This window comes from Patagioenas fasciata, chromosome 1 (assembly GCF_037038585.1).
Source record: "Patagioenas fasciata isolate bPatFas1 chromosome 1, bPatFas1.hap1, whole genome shotgun sequence".
NCBI lineage: Eukaryota > Metazoa > Chordata > Aves > Columbiformes > Columbidae > Patagioenas > Patagioenas fasciata.
This window is the reverse complement of record NC_092520.1, coordinates 120,718,652-120,738,207: the sequence shown is the minus strand read 5'-3', so window position 1 is coordinate 120,738,207 and position 19,556 is coordinate 120,718,652. Positions and strand designations below refer to the sequence as shown.

At 39.3% G+C, this 19,556-nt stretch overlaps 1 protein-coding gene across 1 annotated transcript in view; it reads right to left on the bottom strand.

The window, feature by feature from the left end:
- Nucleotides 1–19,556, bottom strand: part of ATP10A (ATPase phospholipid transporting 10A (putative)) — a 112,842-nt gene that overhangs the window by 11,368 nt on the left and 81,918 nt on the right. Inside the window, exons 8-15 of the mRNA XM_065854375.2 lie at nt 17,607–17,824; nt 15,882–16,076; nt 13,939–14,500; nt 7,967–8,070; nt 7,669–7,795; nt 4,706–4,890; nt 3,019–3,340; nt 1,018–1,094 (exon numbers count right to left, since the gene is read on the bottom strand). Coding sequence (XP_065710447.2) covers nt 1,018–1,094; nt 3,019–3,340; nt 4,706–4,890; nt 7,669–7,795; nt 7,967–8,070; nt 13,939–14,500; nt 15,882–16,076; nt 17,607–17,824 — 1,790 coding nt within the window. The remainder of the gene's footprint in view (nt 1–1,017; nt 1,095–3,018; nt 3,341–4,705; nt 4,891–7,668; nt 7,796–7,966; nt 8,071–13,938; nt 14,501–15,881; nt 16,077–17,606; nt 17,825–19,556) is intronic.

Genomic DNA, 19,556 nt, shown 5'->3' with positions numbered 1-19,556 from the left:
AATGAATAAATAAGGAAAACATCTACTGACTTTCCTCCAGAGAACTGTCCTAGCTTCTGGTGATCTGCGTGTCAGAAAATGCACAAAGTTGACATCCAAGTTCATAGCTCGGTTAAATTTTTGTTTCACAAATTTGTGTGCTGGCCCGATTAAATGACAGAAATCTCATGGAATAAAATTCTATAGCCAACTTGTACACTGCGTGAAGGAGGTTTTTCTTCCTTTCGAGGAAAACATCCAGGCAGTGTTGCAAAAAATGCAATGTGGGTTAGAGAATCGCCCACCAGTAACTAAGTTAAGGAGCATGCTCATCTGCTCAGGTCTTCAGGATGGAAACACTTCCCATCTTCTCTCAAGAGCTTTTTGTCATACTCAGCTGCTCTGCCTTCTCATGCAATCAGCCTGCATCCAGCCCAAATACAAGGCAGATTGTGGATATGAGGTATTTTCCTCATTCGCTGTGTCTTACTGTCATGTTCAGCGCTAACAAGGCAACTGAACTGCACTAGGAGTAGAGGCAGTGGAGGGAGTAGGTAATATGGTAGGTAATACATCCCATAGATATACATCCTCTCCTCTGGGGATGGGAGAAGCGCCTCTTATGCAGCGGTAAACACACTAATCGCAGGCTGAACACATCCAGAAGACTACAGGGCAAGTCCCCTTATCGTGCTGTTCCCTGAGGCAGAAAATGGGGAGAAAAACAAGACTTGGAATAGTGTGTAGGGAGCAGTAGTTCTGCAAAGGGCTGCAATTTTCTCTTCACTGTTCCGCTGTCTGAATTGGCTAATTTTCTGAGAAGGCAGCATGTTTAAACTCACCACAGACCTGAGAACAAACACAAGCTCAAACCGAAGCTGAAAGCATCCTTAAAATGTGCAACTGGTGCTCCTGAGCACAACTTGCTGCTTCTCCTTTATTTGTGCTGGCTATCCAAAGGCAGTTTAGTCAACCTAACATATGAGAATTGCCTATTTCACCCTTCCATGGGAGCTGTTTTCAGTGAACCAGCATTACCTGCATGCCTTCTTGACCAGAGATCCCCACGCCAACATCTGCGACTTGGATCATGCTGACGTCATTGGCACCATCACCTAAAGACGACAAGATACAGTTTTGTTGTCACTAGCAGACCAGGAACAGTTAGCAGCAGCAAAGCAAAAGAAAACCAGTTGTTACTGAGTGTTGGCTGAGTAAATAAGGGAGATGTGGGGTGGGAAAGGATCTGTCTTTGGAATATAAGGTTCGAAGCCTGGCAAAGCTGTCAAGACATTCTGATCTTTGTAAACTTTTTTTTTTTTAATAATGGAAAAGTATGGTAAAAATAAAATAAATCCCTCTCTTTTTTAGTAAGATCTAAAATTCAAGTATCTGGCCTGAAGTGCACAATTACTAAAACAACAGAGAGTGATTATCAGCTCCCCAATACTTCTACTTCCCGATTAACTGTCTGCTTGCAATCAGTCTGACTAAGAATGAAATGTGCAAGGAGGCCTAAAGCCAATGAGAATGTCTATACAGTAAAAAACACAATAAAGTTAAAAACTAGATGAATTCTTGATTTGAGTTGACCAGTCTAATATCTTTAACATACCCATCACAGGCAGATTTAACTGCAATGGTTGCACTGTCGCCATCCCTTGCTCTGCTTTGAGTCATGACACCACAAATGACAGGTGCCATACAAAGGATACCAGAATGTGATGTGTATCTACTTTTTAACCTCTTAAATTTACTGCCAGTGTGCTAATGGAAAATGAAATAGTATTGGCTGTTGACAAGACAGTTGGTTTTAAACTTCAGTGGCTGAGGTGTACACTCACGTCTCTCTCCAGCTTCCCTGCTGTTGGCACATGTACGAGGGGCATCTGCTCACCTGACACAGCTGATGTCTCTGTGACTGTGCAACACCGCCCCCCGTTAGCTCATGTGGGTTAAAAGGGAGGATGTGTACTGCAGGGCTTTTAATCCAGAGCAAGAGCTTGAGTTCAACTTGCAGGCTCAAAATGCTCAGAAAGAATGAAAACACAAGCTGCCCAGCCTTCACTAGTGTTTTTAAGCATTCTTGACAATTCACCTTAACCAGCCAGACGATTTTGACAACATATGCAAATGAATATGTCCACAGTCAGCCAAAGATATAAATTCAGTATGAGGGAGGCATATTTGAGCTAGATATAGTGAACATGAGGAGTATTATAATCAGCACACATTTGGTGATGTGCATGTTACAGGAGTCTGGCAATTATTATATGTACTTAGGGTTTCTCATGGTTAAGTCCAACCCACGTGTTCCTGCTATGATTAGCCAAGACAGGTAGATGAAATCTGGTGTGTTTGCAACAACATATGTTGCAATCATATCTTCTAATGCAACCCAAGCCTGGACTTGAGACAGAAAAAGAAGATCTGGCTGACTTTTCTCAGGCAAAAATCATGGAAACAGGGAAGATCCTGCCAGATTTAAGACAGGATGACTGACAAAATCTTCCCTTTGCCAACCGAGCAATTAACAGCGAAGAAGTGTAAGAGCTGGCATGATGCCAGTCATAAATCCATTCTCTATACTGACAATGCCAACTCACATCCTATGCTGTGTGGACAACTTCTGATGAAAAATGCAGAACTTTGAGATGAAACATGATTGGATGAAACAACACTGAGCACAACTCTGTTCTGTGTAATACAGTGATTGCAAAATGGCATTCTGCACAGCATCAGCTAACCCAATCCTTCATAGATGTGTTTGGACATGCCAAAACCTCACAGCATACCTGGGTCCCTATTGCCTAACTTCTGTAGAAAGAAATACCAAATACGACTCCAGAGTTCTATCCCAGTTTTGAATAAATATCTTAGAGTAGATATGTTCGAGTAGTCTGACACATTTTCAGACAGAATTGGAAGGCTATTTGAGTTGTGACACAGCTGGAAGAGTCCTATTGCAAGTCAAGAAATCAAAATTCTTAAGGCACAGTATACACACCAAGGCAGGCTAGTTGAAGCTGGGATATTTACCTATTGCCAAGGTCATTGCTTTGAGTTTGTCTCTGACTAGTTTCACTACCATGCTCTTTTGGAGTGGGGTAGAGCGACAACACAGTACTGAACGGCATCGCTTGGCTAGTGCGAGAAATTTATCTTCTAGTGTAGGTTCCAGGGCATAGGCTAAAGTCCTTCCATCAATCACTAGGCCCAAGCTGGAAAGCACAGAGGAAGAGGGTGGATAGAGAGGAGTGAACCCAACAGTCATGTTTCCAGTAGCTTCGTCTATTGTGTTGTTTGAAAATTTAGACTCTACGCATTGCAGACACTGTTCCAGCAAGACAGCACATGTCTCCTGAAAAAAAAAAATTCAAAATAAATATGCTTGAGAGAAAAGAACATGTATTCAAACATTTGTGTTTGCTGTATATTTCGGCATAAGGAATATAAGGAATGCGTTATATTTGCTGCACAGTTGAAGTTTTAATTTCTAATAATCTTCTTTTCTATTCTCTCTAAACACAATTCAAGCAGAGATATGACAGCAATGAGGACTCGAAAAGCTTAAAAACTAATTCCTGTTTAACATGCAGTATTGTATGCTAAACTAATTTATTTTAGCTCCTTCTCAGAAGAACAGTGCTGGGAGATGATATAATCGGTATCAGTACCAAGTTAAGTATGGTGATGAACACTACGTATACGCCTATGATTCAGATCAAATAGTTATGCATTGTTAAAGGCCAATTAAAGGCTATTTAAGCTGAATTCTCTCTCACAGCCATACTCAACTAAAAGATGTTATTAAGAATATATGAACATTTAAAATGAAATGCTATTGGTCTTACAGCAAGGTATGACAAAAAAGAAAGATCATGGAAAATCAGTTTACCAGTTCAGTTGATACACTCAAGAATGGAAAATGTTGTTATCTTTTCTTCCTTTTCGAAAGAAATTGGAGTTGGATACTGCTGGCCTACCTCTCCTCTGCTGATCTGGAGTCCAATTTTATCACCCCGTTAAAGGACTATAGCACTATCAATCAGTCTGGTTCCTTGTATGTTAGACCATATCAGTAAACTCTCTGTGACTGTCTGCTTGCAACAAGTTGAGCACAGGAAAGAGCAGTAATTCAGAAGAATTAGAAAAGGTCTGTTAGGAAGCAAGGCATTATACTGTAGATGTGGTTTTCTGACTCTCAGAGTTAACATTGCAATTTGAGTATTGCTTCTATCTCCAGAGAAAATGCCACCTGAGAAAACATGAATGACTGAGTTATCTAAATACTATGTTTCAGTGGTGTAAAATAAAGCACAAATTCTCAATAGGTAATAAATTGGTTTTTTTTCTTCAACATGTTTAATAACAGGTTGCTTTTTGAGACCCATTAGTGCCAATAAGCAAAACTAAGGATGTTTTGAGAATGCATCCCAAGGAAGGGCATTTATGCCTCTATGGCATATTTTTATTCATGCTTGAGCCCACTACACACAGTTACATGTCTTCAGTAAGTTTATGACACATGACACTATGACTTAGAAGTATGATTCACTGAAAAGTATTCAAAGACATGTCCTACCTGAAAGTTACGGATGTAGCAGGAAAAGAAGAAAAAAAAACAGAGGGAAAGGAAAAAAAAAGCCATCAAACTTTTAATTGTACAAGTTGAAAATAAAGCAAAGCTAGTTCACAAGTAAACTTGTGTATTGGATCTGCTTACTGGTGATTCAGCATTCAAAGTGATGATTTCTTCGTCGTGATCTAGTAGCTTGCAGGCATATGCGATATTAACAGCTGTTTCTTGCTTGTCTCCAGTAAGAACCCAAATCTGCAACCCAGCTTTGCGCAAGTTTGCAATGGTTTCTGGAACACCATCCTGTAAACGGTCTTCAATGCCAGTTGCACCTAAGCACATAGAGAAAGCAAAATATTCCACATTAATTGAATACTTAGGGTTCGCCTCAAATGGTAAGTTTGGATTTTTTTAAAAAAACAACAGTATTTTTATTGGGAAAGACCTGAACTATAATATCAATGGTTTCAAGATTTGGGCAGCAGTTTTGGGGTATTGGGAAAGAGGAAGGGAAAGTAGCTGGGGTTAACATCTGCAGCAACAGTCAACAACAAATCCAGAATTCAAGACTTCAGAAGCCATCTGATGCCACTTCCAGTCTCAGAGGTTCACGAGGTTGATGTATCTTTGCTTATTGTCTCTCTGCTCTGTATCTTCACCATTTCTTCTGCATGTTGCTAGAGAAGATATTGTTACTTCTATGAGATCGTTTTCAGTTCTTAAGGATCTTAACTGCCTTTCCCCAACTAGAAGAGGCTGGGTCATGAGGCATTTCTCCCTTTCGAAGGGGAATGACAGCAGAACTGCAGCTTGGCAACAGCACATCAGGCTGCAGACATCAACCTAAACCTTTTCCTGCCTTGTTGCTGCTCTTTGCTCTTGCAGAAAGACACTGGTTGCCAAATGAGATGCAGCAGGGAACAAATCATAAATCTGTTGGCCATGATGTGAAAGTAAAATGTGGCTTTTTCACACTTCCAATGTATCTTTCTACCTGTTTATGAGACACTGAGTCTCCTTCTTAGCTTTCATAAATCAATTTACAGGGACAAGGTTTTCAAATATGGTAGCAAAAGCCACTCAGGACCAACTTCAGCATCACCACTAAATACATCAGTTTCAGAGAGGCTTCAATGTGAGGAAAGGTAAGCCCTCACTACTGGAGAATGGGGAGGTGTCAGACATCCAAGTTAGCTGAAACAACAGGAAAAACAAAGTAAACTTTTCTTAGCTATTTGTTTTCCCTATGGTTGTTCCTTGAAAAAAAAATTGTAGCAACAGAATATTAAATTCAATATTTAAATAGAATTTAAATGGAATTTTAAATAAAAAATATTTTAGCAATACAAGTCCACCTGAAGTTTGAGCACCAGTCATATAGGTGGAAAACACATTCTTAGGACAGTGTCAGGAAAGCTATTATTATCCAAACAGTGTACAAAGCAAAAGTTATTCCTTTTCCAGACTCGTTTTTTTATTCCCACAACTTAATCACAACTGATCATTGCAAGATATAAACCACAGTATGAAGTTCTTGGGGAAGGACTAAATGAGAGGTTTACTGATGGTTAGAGCTCAATTATTTGTCTAGCAGTTCAATTTCACTTTTCCTCCCCCCACTCCAGTACAGTCAGAGCCAACAGGCACAACCATGGTGGGATCCTCCTGATTAATAATGTGGTCCGAATTAGTCACTTCATGCTCCCCTTTAAGTCAGAGGAGTGAAACGAAGAAATAAACTTAACAGCAGGGTCAATTATACTGTTAAGCAGCATTCTTTATTTTATCAGTGCTGGGGAACACTGGGGATCATCCTTCATAAGTGCTCCAAAGACTGGATGCTCTTGTGTTGCTTATATTCACATAATTATTACATATGCGTTGCAATTTTTGAAAATTTTGACATACATCTATACTAAGAAATAATTGATGTTAGCTATAATTGTTTAGTTTCTTACTTACAATACACCTGTTAATTATTAGTTAAAGATAAGCTAAGCACGGTGCTTCTAAACATTACTTAATCTCCTCTCTCCCTCTTGTCACAAAGAAGGATCTAAAACTTGAAAAATAACCCCTCGTTTTACAGGTGGTCAGAAAGCATTTATCTCATGTCAATTGGTTAATGATGGGTACATTTTTTATAACTTAATCATGGTATACAAGAATTTGGCAGCTTCTGTTCAATTTCCCCCTTTTCAATACACTTGCAAATTCTTTTGCAGTAGAAAACCAGACACTCCAAGGGCATGATTCATCTAATGCTAAAGCGGGTATCTAAGACAGACCAAATGAACTGCACTTTCTCTTTTTGTCTCTCCATTGGTTACATGAGGAGCCTTAGAGATCTGTAGCAGACACATCAGAAGTTGAGTGAGGTGGATCTCGTCTCCCAGAGACAGGCAAGTTGGCAATTAGTGAAGGCTGTTATCTCCAACAGTGTTATGGCCGTGCCAAATTCTTTGCCAGAGAAAGCAGCTGGATGCTTGGAGCAGTAGTGAATACATATACATTTTAGAATCTCAGTGCTTTCAACATCTCAAGTCAGCAGAGGAAGAGTATGACTTAGTTCTTGAAATACATTTTGCATACACTGATTTTAACTGCGTCATTTCAAAGTACTGCATTCCCCTTCCACAGAACACACAGGCCCTGAGTCCATGTGCTGAACCTCATGTATATGCCTCTCATAAATGCCATTTATGAGCTTTGCTTTCTGATTGTCTCTGGTGCCCCTGGAGTCACAGAGGTCTCTGCCATGCTGAGGTGACACTAAGCTAAGAAAACTCTGCAGACGGTTTGGGCCAAGTCCTCCTCCTGTTTAGAGCAGGCGTTCCCATTTATGATATTGTGTCAAATTCATCCCTGGCGTTGCTCCAGTCATTTCACTAGTGATAAAATGATGGCATGAGCAAGGAAAACAGGTTATGTCTGTTATGTTATTTATATTCCATTCCTTTGTGGTGCTGCACATGACAGCCATGACAAAGTCCAAAAGAAGCCAATTTCTGTACTGTCAGAAACCACTTAAGGAAAAGAATGGATTTCATAGCCAAGCCTTCAGAATTTTTAACACATTTTAATTTCATGTCCACCTCTCATTTCGTTACCTAGCAGATGCAGATTCTTCTCTATCCGCAGTGCTGACTGAAACAGAAGTTCTTCACGATTTTCAATAGAGGATTCTGCTTCTAAATGACTTTTTAACCAACAGGCATACTCTTCCTGGCTGAGAACCTATTAAAAAGAGTATGTGAGGGCACAGTCAATGTGATGCAGAGGCATTCATACTTTACTGAATAAAATGAAAAAGAAGTTACGAATCAAGAACAATAAATTAATAAATGCCTTCAGTAATCTTTGTCAAGACTCTCCTTAAAAGCAAACTAAGAGTCTGCATTTACTTACTCTTTTTGCAATACAGAGGGTCCGCAGCCCATCTACAGCATACAGATTAAGGTAATTCTGGGTTTTGCTTTGGATTTTTTTTTGATGTTTGCCCCGAGGGTCATCTAGATAAGAATTAAAAAAGAAATTAGTGATTGAAAAATAACGGCAGCGGAATGGCCTCAGAGAACAAAAACTTGTCTACAGTACTCACTGTACCAGGACTTTATAACTGATACTTTAAAGAGCTGCTGATGTCTCCTGGGAAACTCAAGTAAAACATTTCATTTATAAAATGCAATATTGTCTTTTTGTTCTATCTTTTCTGTCTTCTCTCTTCAGAAGTTGTGAATTCATGTTAGAAAGACCTCTTTTTGCTTACTCCTTAAGTATCTGTCTGGCTTGATAATCTTCACAGCAAACAATAACATCAGAAAGAGAAGCATGATTTCAAATACACTAGTAGCAAATGCTTCTCCACATCTCATCATGTGCAGAAAAATGACACTTACTTAAAAACAGCACTTAGTTTTCCGCCAAGGTTAATATCTCAAAAGAACCAGAAACAGTGTTCTGTTTTGTATATCTACGTGTATGAAGGTACTTCTGTTGCTGCTGTACTGATACTATAATATCTATTGGCCTGAGTCAATGCAAGAAGTTCTGGGTATGACTGTGATTTCATTTAGAAGAGAATTCACACTTGTGCAGACCTCCCGGATAGCTTCTACCTTGAATGCAGCAGCACAAATTCCACTTAGCTTTACTCTTCACTTAAAGCCATGTGTAAAAACTCAAAATCAGGACTGAGCATCTGTTCCTTTTCTCTCTTTATTTGGGATTGGTTCAATGTGCTCACACTGTGATAAAAAAAGAGTAATGAATGTGACAGTAACACATTTTGTTCCATCTCATTGCCTAAAATGATGCCTTCGAAAGTTAAAAACAGGTGATATGCATCTTTTTTATCAGCTAGGATCAAGACAGGTTCATGTACAATGTACTGTAGTAATAATCTTAAAGAAAATGAATTGCAGGGTTAGTACTACAGTAAATGTACAAGCTGGTAAGTTTTTAGACTGGAACTATTGAGTGAGAACTACTGGTACTTATGGCACCTTTTCTTATTCCCTGATGTCATATATTTTTTTTTCTCAAGTCTGAAATTTTTTGGGGTGTAGAATCATTTCAGGTTTATAGTTCTGTAATTGGAGCTGTTCCTTAAGGCAATATTTGTGTTACTGGTACTTGCACAGTAACCAGTCACAGAGTCAGGTGACCACTACTCATCACCAGAAGTCTGAGCACCTGAAGCAACCTACTACTTATCATCTCAGTTCACCATTGTGTGTGCTCACCTCTTTCAACTGACCATACTGAGAACCTACGGGCACTAGACTCTTACATTAAGCACTTCATACAGTTATTTACATTAGATGACACAAATATCTTACTGTTTATACTTTTTGGTGCACATTTTCCCAGTGTGCTTTCATACCGGATTTGATCTTGCTATGTGTGATCACATATATCCATGTCTATTTGTCTATAAACTTACACAACATTCAGCACCTTCATATTTATACGGCAGCACAATGTCTAACTGGGCATTCAGAGGATCCAGCACAAATACACACAAGTATTGATGTTGTAGGAAAGAAAGAGCTGGGAGCTTGGAATCTCAGTATTCTGGTTTTTGTTGCTGTTATCTCAACCATGTATGAGTATGATTTACTCACCGTACAGCTATTTTCTCACCTTTGAAGACTGTCCTGTCCTCTCTAGTGGGAGTGTACATACCCAGCTGTTCCTAAGGGACTCCATAAAGACTGTGGTAGTCCAAGCATTCCTTCATTTTAGTTCTATCTCTGATTAAGGTCACGTGGTGAATACTGGTAGGGATATTCTGGTGGGCCTGTCCCATCTATCTGTTAATGCTACCTATGGTATCACTACAGATTTTTTGAAAGCATCAGTACAAATGTATTATTCCAGAAGAACATCCCTACAAATGTTATGTGCAACTGGAAAGCCCCTTGTCATACTGTAGCTTGTGGCTCTGACACACACGCCCCAAGGTTCCTTCAGAAGCTATTAAACTGGTTCACAACTAGATAGAGCTGCAACATAAAGTGGAAATGCACACATTCTAATCTGGAAACCTAACAGAGTTTCGTTTAGCTTCTTTCCTATTTGCACATGATAATATTTTTGGCATATGTGACTTGGCTGTGCAATATAAGGTTTTTTTTTTTTTTTTTTTGTGAGAGAAGTACTGCAGCAAACCTTCTAGGCTTCTTGTATTAGTGAGTCAGCTTTTTTAACTTTAGAAGAATAAAGTAGGCAAGCACTTTTTCTCACTTATTGTGGTACATTACTTTTCTAGAGAGAAATACTGTATTTCTTACATATCTATCTCACACAAAACTGTCTTATGGCAGTGGCTATCTCAGTCACTCACTGATTTCAAATGGTGCAAACTTGAATAAGTGCTTAAACACACCCAAAAGTCATTCCTATCTCTTTGGGTGTTGTTAATCACTTCAGATCTGAGTACCAGGGGCACTAATGCAGTATTCACATCAAATGCTTATAGCACTTTCAACAAACACAGTAATTCCTTACAAGTAGAGCTGTGCACACCATCTTCTGTGTGTGGAAGGTTGCATCGCCCTCCCTCCTCTGAGAAGCATATCAATGAGAGCCAAACCCCTTCTAGCTCTTCATGTGCCTCATCAGTCTTACCCTGAGATTCATCTTGTGCTCAAAGGATAAAAAGAGGGAAGGAATCTCCTGCAGACAAAACCCAGTTGTGGAGATTTTTTTTAGCTGGGATGCAGTGCCTATGCTGAGCAGTGTGACCACACACACAAGTCCAATGAGGAGCGGCTGAGGGAACTGGGGCTGTTCCGCCTGGAGAAAAGGAGGCTGAGGGGAGACATTATCGCTGTCTACAACTGCCTGAAAGGAGGCTGTAGCGTGGAGGGTGTTGGTCTCTTCTCCCAAGTAACAAGCAATAAGACAAGAGGAAATGGCCTCAAGTTGCACCAGGGGAGGTTTAGATTGGATATTAGGAAAAAAATTCTTCACAGAATGGGTTTCCAGGCATTGGAACAGGCTGCCCAGGGAAGTGGTGGAGTCACCATGCCTGGACGTGTTTAACAGATGAGTAGATGAGGTTCTTAGAGACATGGTTTAGTACTAGAATTAGGTTATGGTTGGACTCGATGATCTTGATGGTCTCTTCCAACCACAACAATTCTATGAATCTATGATTCTATGTACCATGGGCAGTGAAAACCACCAAATAAGTCTTCTCCAGAAGAATGATAGAGGGCTAGTGGTGTTCTGCTTGCTTCATTTCCCTCCATAATCACAAGCTGCATAAAAACAGCTCAGTCATTGTTTTCTCAATGACTTATGTTCACAGTTCCTGTGCAAGCTGGTTTTTGACTCAAGCAGTAACATTCTTATTTATGAACATGGTGACTCTTGAGATAAAGTAAAAACAATACACTCCTGGGAACAATTTCAAGGCTTTTGGCAACATCTGTATGCTATCAGAAACCATCAGATTTCACAGACTCAACATGATATAGAGGCAGAACAAATGGAGTCAGTTTAGAAACATTTTTACTTTTTGAAGCTTATGGTGATTTCTGATTTTATGTAAGACACAACCAAAGCTACATTAGACATTTGCTTCTGGCTGTTCTCATGTCATATTTTAAAATGCTCTTTATTGCAGACAAATAGGACACTTTGTATCTGATTAGGACCTATGCATTCAATGTGATGTTTAGAGTTAGGGGATTAGGGACTCAGTGTTGTCTTGGTCTTTCAGTCTAAGAGCACAAGTACCACCAAGTCTCAAGATGCATGCTTGACTGATATACAATTTACTTGTCCCTGAGGCACTAAGATAGCAAAGAGTGAGCACTGTGATGCTCATGTAGATTCACTTATTGGTCAATTCCTTGAAACAATAAATGCCTGGATTCTTGTAGCATCACATCTCCTCTCACACTTATGTTCCACTATCACCAGAGAACAGGATGAAACCACTGACATATCCCACAATACAGATAATAGCCACAAGCATAAATCTTCTGATGCTCCCTCTACCTGGGGGATATTTCCTTGTAATGGCAAAAAAATTCTGTTCCCTCAGGAACTGGCAACGTATCCACTGACATCAGGATACTGCAGGCAGAAACTGCAGATTCAGTTCCAGGAGTGAAGATGCTCAAGAGGAATGTCAAATGTTTTTCAGGCAGATCCACTAAAACTGAAGCCAGACATGACTTAGATGGCTAGAAAACAAGGGAAACTGCTTATGAGGTTCTAGCGGCTGCATCTTACATTGCTTGCAAAAGCAAAATATACTATAACTCGTAGTTCAATGTGGGCTAAAACCAACCAAACAAAATAAGGGCACAATTTCAAAGCCACATTCAGTTCACTTGCCTGTAAAGACGGTGGAATTGCTGTATTTGCCCAGCTACAGAATCTGCTCACTGCCAGCACCAACCTTCAGGAACTTTGCTCCCCCTTCTCTAACACAGCCCACCTTTGGTAATGTCGCCGCTTGATTTCCAACTGTCCTTGTTGGTTTTACCCAGCTGGGTCCTATATCTGCCTGAAAATTCCTCGATCCACTACGTCTACTGTGAACGGACACAGCAGCTGCAAACACAGTCTGTTATATGGTGACAAAATATTTGAGACGGCATAAAATAATTGTTTCTTTTCTTTTTAAAGCTCAGTTCTCATTCTGAGAACTCATTTCTGAGCACTATTTTCTAGGTATGTTATTAGAAATTCTCAGTACTACAAATTCTCTGTTAGTACTTCAGAGAGAGAAAAGTTTCCACAGATGCTCTGTGTACTTTCTGTGATATCAGATCTTTACTAGAAAATTATTCATGAATACTTTGTTGTTAGTTAAGGACAAGTTCTTAATTTTTTTTGGCTCAGCTTTGATTTACATGGCTGTAAACAGAAAAGTAATGCCAACATTTTTCTGTATTTCATTAAACTAAAATTACACAGTATAAGCCTTTCACAGTTGTTTACTCCAACTAATGTTAAAGTAACCACAAAGTCAATGCACTAGTGAAACACAGGAAGTACCTCTAGCGCTTTCAGGCTCTGTCCATTCATATTGGGGTAAACTTTACACACTGGATTAAATTCAGTGTTGAAAATACAGTAGATTAGAAGCAAACTGATTCATGCAAAATGAAACCCATGTGTCCTCTAACGTCTGGAAGCTTATAGGGTTCTTCTTGAATCCAATTGATTACAATTAGGGGCTATTTAAAGTTGTCCCTGTTTCATGTGACATCTGGGTGCAGGAGAAGCTCTCCATGCTTCAGGGAAGTACTCTCTGTTCACAGCTACATGTCCATTCCCTGCTAGTCAATGACATGTTTGAAGTCAAGATTTCTCATCTGAACAGAATCTCTCCTTCTTTTGCCACAACCTTTTTGTTTTGGAGGCTGATTGATTCACAGGGCCCTCCAGTGTCATAGTCCAAACAACATAAATGCGTGGATTTATGCAAACATATTGCAGCAAAAGGATGTAAAGATTCACAAATAAAACAGAGAATGGAGCTGCAATAGGAAGTGCTTGGGTTTCATATAAAATACTCAAGTAGCCAAGCACTGCCAGGCAGGTTTTCTTGAAGAAATGTAAATTGCTTTGGCAAAGTCTCAAGAAATTCCTTCCAAATAAAGTTTGCTAGTAGCTGTACAGAAGTTAATTTAACTAATTCTAGTAAGGTGAGAAATCAGTGATTTGTTAGAGAAAAAATGTTATAATAAGAAAATACTATAAAAGAAGAGAGATGGCTGCCATTCTGTCATTCCTTATATTCACAACAAAAGCAGGTGGGTCTACTTGCAATAAGATATGATGAGTTTTTTGGCAATTAACCAGAACCGCCTCCCTCCCACCTCCACTCCCACAAAGGTAAGAAAGTGGTGTACCTGAAGAGCAGGGTAGAAGAAGATCCATAACAACTGAATCTGCTCCTTTAGTGTAAACATTTATTTCATCTGTAAGAGGGTGTCTGACGACTACTGACATCCTCTTCCTGACGGAATCAAAGCCCAATGTGTGTAATACTTCAAAGCTTAATGTTCCCAGGTGAGGTAGCTCCACTGATACCTGGTCAGACAACCTTCCAACCAGAGAACAATTATATGCCCTCGCCGCATAGACGAGAGCAGCTTCGTCTGGACTCTCTGCCTCGTAACGGAGTTCTCCTTCCTCAGGTCCGCTCCCCGCCGCCGCCCGGCCTTGCTGGGAGCTGTAGCCGTTGTTGTTCATCTGTGCAGAGTATGCCAGCTTCTCTTCCAGTTTTAATAAAGTGCTGTCCGTAGATGTAGACGAAAGCAGGCTTAAGCCAAACCTGTGCATTGATTTGCTCGTAGCTAGACTAGATGAACTGCTGCTGTTAGAGCCAGAGGTCAAGCGACTCGGAGTGAATCTTCGTATGAAGTCTTCTATGGTTTTTACTGGGGATTTTAGTTCGAATCGATCTCTGACCTTGAGAAGCAAAAGTGAAACCAGTGAGCAAAAAACAAAGAAAAAACATACAAGAATTCCAACACTGATATTCAGTCTAAGCAGCTCCAACTAAAGAGGAGAATTTGAGAACAAAAATAATGGCATTTTTGAGAAAGGAAAGCAAATGGACAAAACTGACTCAACAGCAAAAAATTTATTAGAACTTCAGAATCATTCCTCTGTGTGAAAGCAAGTATGTTTGTATTAAAAACATTTTTTCTTCTTTCACCTCTTCAGATAACACAAATGGATAGACTGTCAATGTTGCACCTCCACCAGCAGTGCATACTAAATATTATCGTCAGTAGAAAACATTGATACTCTTCGTGTATATTCAGTAAAAAAAAAAAAGTTAATGGAAGAGTTTTCTACTGAGAAGTGTGGTATCAGAAAAGTTTTATGAGAATATGCCAATGTTGACAACATTCTCATAGGAACATGTTGAAATAAGTAATTTCTGTCACCTTCTCTTTCAGTATCTAAGCATTTTGTTTCATTTTTATCACTCATCTCTATTTACTTAAATCTTTTTTTACAGATACAATGTTATTAATAGTAATAGCATATTTCTAGTAATAGATATTAAAGTATTATATAACAGTGTACCATTCCTGAAACAGCAGAACTGAGCATTCTCCAAATGTTTCCCTGGCACAAAAGCACGTCATTTTGCAGACTAGTTCACTTTTTATTCCAATCTGGAACAGAAGCAACTGTCAGAATTTTCTGCAGAATGGAAATTCCAGCTGCTGGCTAGCATTAATACCACATTCCATTACATTTTTGTCTTACAAATCATCTTGGGATTGCGCTTTTGAAATTCTCATTAGTCAGTGACACTGGTTTTAGCCAATTTAAGCGGTAATGATCATTATTTCTCATAATGAGCCTAAGATGCATCTTTTACACAATTTGAAAGTTTTAAGTGACTTTTTCAAGTATATTCTCTTCTGAAACTTTAAAAAAATGTCTCACCCATTTCTTAATTTAATCCATGTGTATAAAATACTCACAAAGAGCTTATATTCTTTTCTGGAAAGTCTTGCACATTTGCATATCAGTGCCCACATGTACTTACACACATATTTATTAAATGAATAAGTCACAGTACCAGAATTTGGGAAAGTTTCAGAAGTATCTTGCAGATGAAAGCACATCTTACCTTGAAGGTAAGCTGACACATTCCATTTAACTAGTGCTTTACTAAACCCTTCTCATTCACATAGTGGTTCTAAGAGTTGTCTCACAACTAGCTCTGTTTCTTGCTAGAATAGGGGGTTTTCATTTCCTCAGTTTACCAGACAAATCAGCACAAATGCAAAAGAGACTTAAACTATCTTTTGCTGCTTCTTTAACCCACCTTCTGTCGGGGCTGATTTGGTGCAGTAACCACAACTGTATTACATATAGTCAAAGCAATGAAGAAGTCAAAAATGTCACATAGTTCTGGACTCAGATGGGATAATGGCTGTTCGTGGCTCCTCATGACCTCCAGATGCTTTGCACATTCATTCACCTTTTCTAGTAACCTTGGGTCAGGTGTGATGTCCTTCTCCTAGTAATGAACAGCAGTAATTAACATTTGTGATTCTGCAAATTTCCAAACCAGCAATAAGCAATCAAAGTATCCAAAACAGTGTCAATGTCAAGGGTTTTATAGTGGCCTTACACCACAGAGCAGAGGTGGAGGGGACTGTAGAACACCCATTCTATACAATAAACACTTAACAATGATCTTTCCAATAGAAATGGAAATGTAACTGTGTTGTCAACTTTTTCACTACAGATAATTGTAGCAGCAATCTTCATGTACTTTGAGGGTAGTGGATAGGAGAAGAGTTACATACTAATATTCCTTCCTCTCTCTTGTCTAATTCGAGACATTTATCATCTATTACTGAAGGGTGGTACACTACAGAGGCCAAAAGAGTAGAAAAATTAGACAGCAATGACATTCAAAGCTCTGTCTTACATCAGCACAATAAAATGAAACCATCTTGGATTGTTTGTTAGAGGACAACAACCATCCCCACATTTGAGAGTAATTAATGTGTTTTTTCACATTGAAACACAGAGCATTTTCCACTCTGTTTCATCAGCACTTTCCACTTATTCAATCTTGTCAGAGCAAACTCTGGTATTTCTTAAGCTAGCAGGATGCGGGGATACAAAAGATTAAAAGATAAACCAACCTAAGGCTCTTTCTTCAGTAGAATTTTATCTGCAGATGATCAGCAGCTGATGAATCTGAGCAACCAGAGAACCCCATGTGTAAAAAGTGCAAATTTGAATTGTACCAGATGAGCTTACTCTTGACTGCAATCAAGACATTCCATCAGTGCAAACAGCATTTTTCTGTGTCTATATTTGTAACTTGTTTTGAGGGTGAATTTGTGTCAGCAGTGCAACAATGCGAAATCCCTACATAGACAAGACTTGGCTTCTTTGCTGTCTTATTATGATTCAGCTCACGTGAAACTTCCAGAGAATTACAAAAACATAAAATAAATTAACCAAAGCAAAGTTGTAAGGACATAAATTCACCAACATTTTGAAATGTAAAGGTTTTTCTTTTGTTAAAATACAACACATGCAATCCACTGATAATTTTGAATCACAGGCTGCCCACTGTGCTAAAAATTATGATATGGTGTATGTCAACAGTCTCTAAGAATAGGAATACATGGTGTCCAGCTAAGCACTTGTTAGTTTTAAAATCCTCAGACAAAAGAGAAGAGGCTTACACAGAGCAATAAGAATCCTTGACCTCAAACCTTATGCTACTCTCACTTTTTATAGATAAAGGGAAGGCAAACATTTTATTTTCAAAATTAAGGTATAACTAAAACAAAGGTTTCAGATTGTCTTTACCTTTAGTTTGTTCCCACAGAGAAGGTATGTAGATAAGATCTATGCCAACATTTGATTGTTTTTGCACAAACAGCTGTGACTACGTAAGAAAAAAAGCCCAGATGAAGTCTATAAGAGGTACACAACGTGCTACAGATTTCCTTACCTTTCCCTTTTCAGGACATCGTTCTACTAAAAGATACATGACACTGTGCATTTAGTTCTCATGACTTACCATTGGGCTACTGAATGCAGTGTGCTTCGAGAGTATGCTGGCTCTTTTTGCTTCAGCTCTGCTACCTGTGCGCCGGTGGGTTTTGGTGCTCTGGCTTCTGTGGATCACTTTGATGCTCTGATGGCTGCAGATACTATCACGGTGGGATAGAGTTCCTCCTTTTGGGGCTGCCTCCTCTTCCTCAGAATCAGGTTCTTGGTACATCGCTAAGCGTTTGGCTGTTGGTAAAAATACAGAGGGAGAAATGCTGTGTACATTAAACATGGCTTAGGAAGAGGGAGGGACATGGTGACTTTCTTCAAGTGATATATATTTTAATATTACACTGTGCTTTCATGATAAGAATGAATGATTCCGTTATCAGGGGATAACAAAGTCTAGTCTTAACTGAATGGTAGTATCTAATGGAGGATGCAGATAACGTAATTAGAAATGTAATGCAATACACTGCCTCCCTCAGTACCACATTCTCTGACAGGCAGTCAGACTCTGCTGTAACTCACTGCATTCCTGAAGACTTTTCCAAAGCTCAGCCTGATGAAATCAACCAAATAATATGGTCTTCACTTGCAGTCTGAGAAGGAAATAATCCAGAAAATTTTCTTGTCCTTTCCAACAGAATACGGAAATTTCACAGAAAGTATTTTCCAGAAAAAATGTCATATCTAACCAGTACCAGTTAACTGACATCTGACTTGTCCTCACAATGACACACCTGCAGAGCACCACCACCCTTATTTTACACAGAGAGATGAGTTACAGACAGTGTAAAGACCTCACTCAAGCTCAGGGCCACCTGCTGCAGAATGGAGACGTCAACCCAGATTCTCGACTCCTCACCTAGTGCTAACACCACCCTGGAGTCCGTCCCTTCCTTCTGAGCAGCATAACAGGCAGAACGATGCAATGTGCACTAAGAAACCCAGAGTACCCTCACCTACTGCAACATGTTTCTATCTATTTGCTGCCCTGAGCAATACCAAGGCGACACAGAACAAAGGGTTTTTCCAAATTATACATTCTAGATTATCATTTCCCCAGTCAAGAATCCAACTACAACAATTCATGTTAGAAACCAGTCCTGGCAGTCTAATGTACAGAAGTTAAAACGGAAACAGAAGAGGTGTGAAACAGCCATGGAATCCAGCCCCTCCAATGACAGGCTCTGTTTAGCTCTAATTGATATAAATAATATTTTTCAATTTCTAAAGATCATGGGCATTTAACAATCTGGGTTATTCATTAGGCAGGCACACGACACTCTAACAGGTATCTATTTATTACTTCATTAGGTATTCATTGAAAGGCTTTTTATTATACTCTCAAAATAATCCACGCTACCCCGATATACAGTACAAGTTACATACTTGTGGCTTGGCTTTGTTTCAGTTCTCTGATGTAACAAATTAGATTTTCCTAATGATAAATCATTAGCTTATAAGCTAATTATCCAGGCATTTAACACATACACACACACAAAAATTTTTCTTCCAAAATATTTCCTGAGAAAAATCTTGCATTACATATAGTGAGTTTGGTACGGGATCAATTTTAACATGGCTAGCTTTACAATCAACCTAAAACTCATCCTTGCCATCCGCCGCAATTTTCTAACATGTTTTAGCTGTCAGAAAGCAAGCAGAGGAGTTGAAATTGGACAACACACTGTATATGGTGATAGCTCTATCAGTACAGTATTGTACATCTGAGTTTTTTCAGTTCCATTTGGAACATGTATAGGCTCTATCTGAAATGTGGGAGCTGGGAGAGCTCTCCAGTCCTGGCAGCCCAGGCCCTGAGGGTGGTGTACACTAACTGTGGGTGACCAAGGAGTTTCCTTCATTAGAATTATTTGGTGTGATTCACACTCCTCTGGGTTAAGTGGTGGGAAGGAGGTTGAGCACCGGCACATTCAGAGCTGCTTGTTGAGCCACACTGCTGCAAACAGAA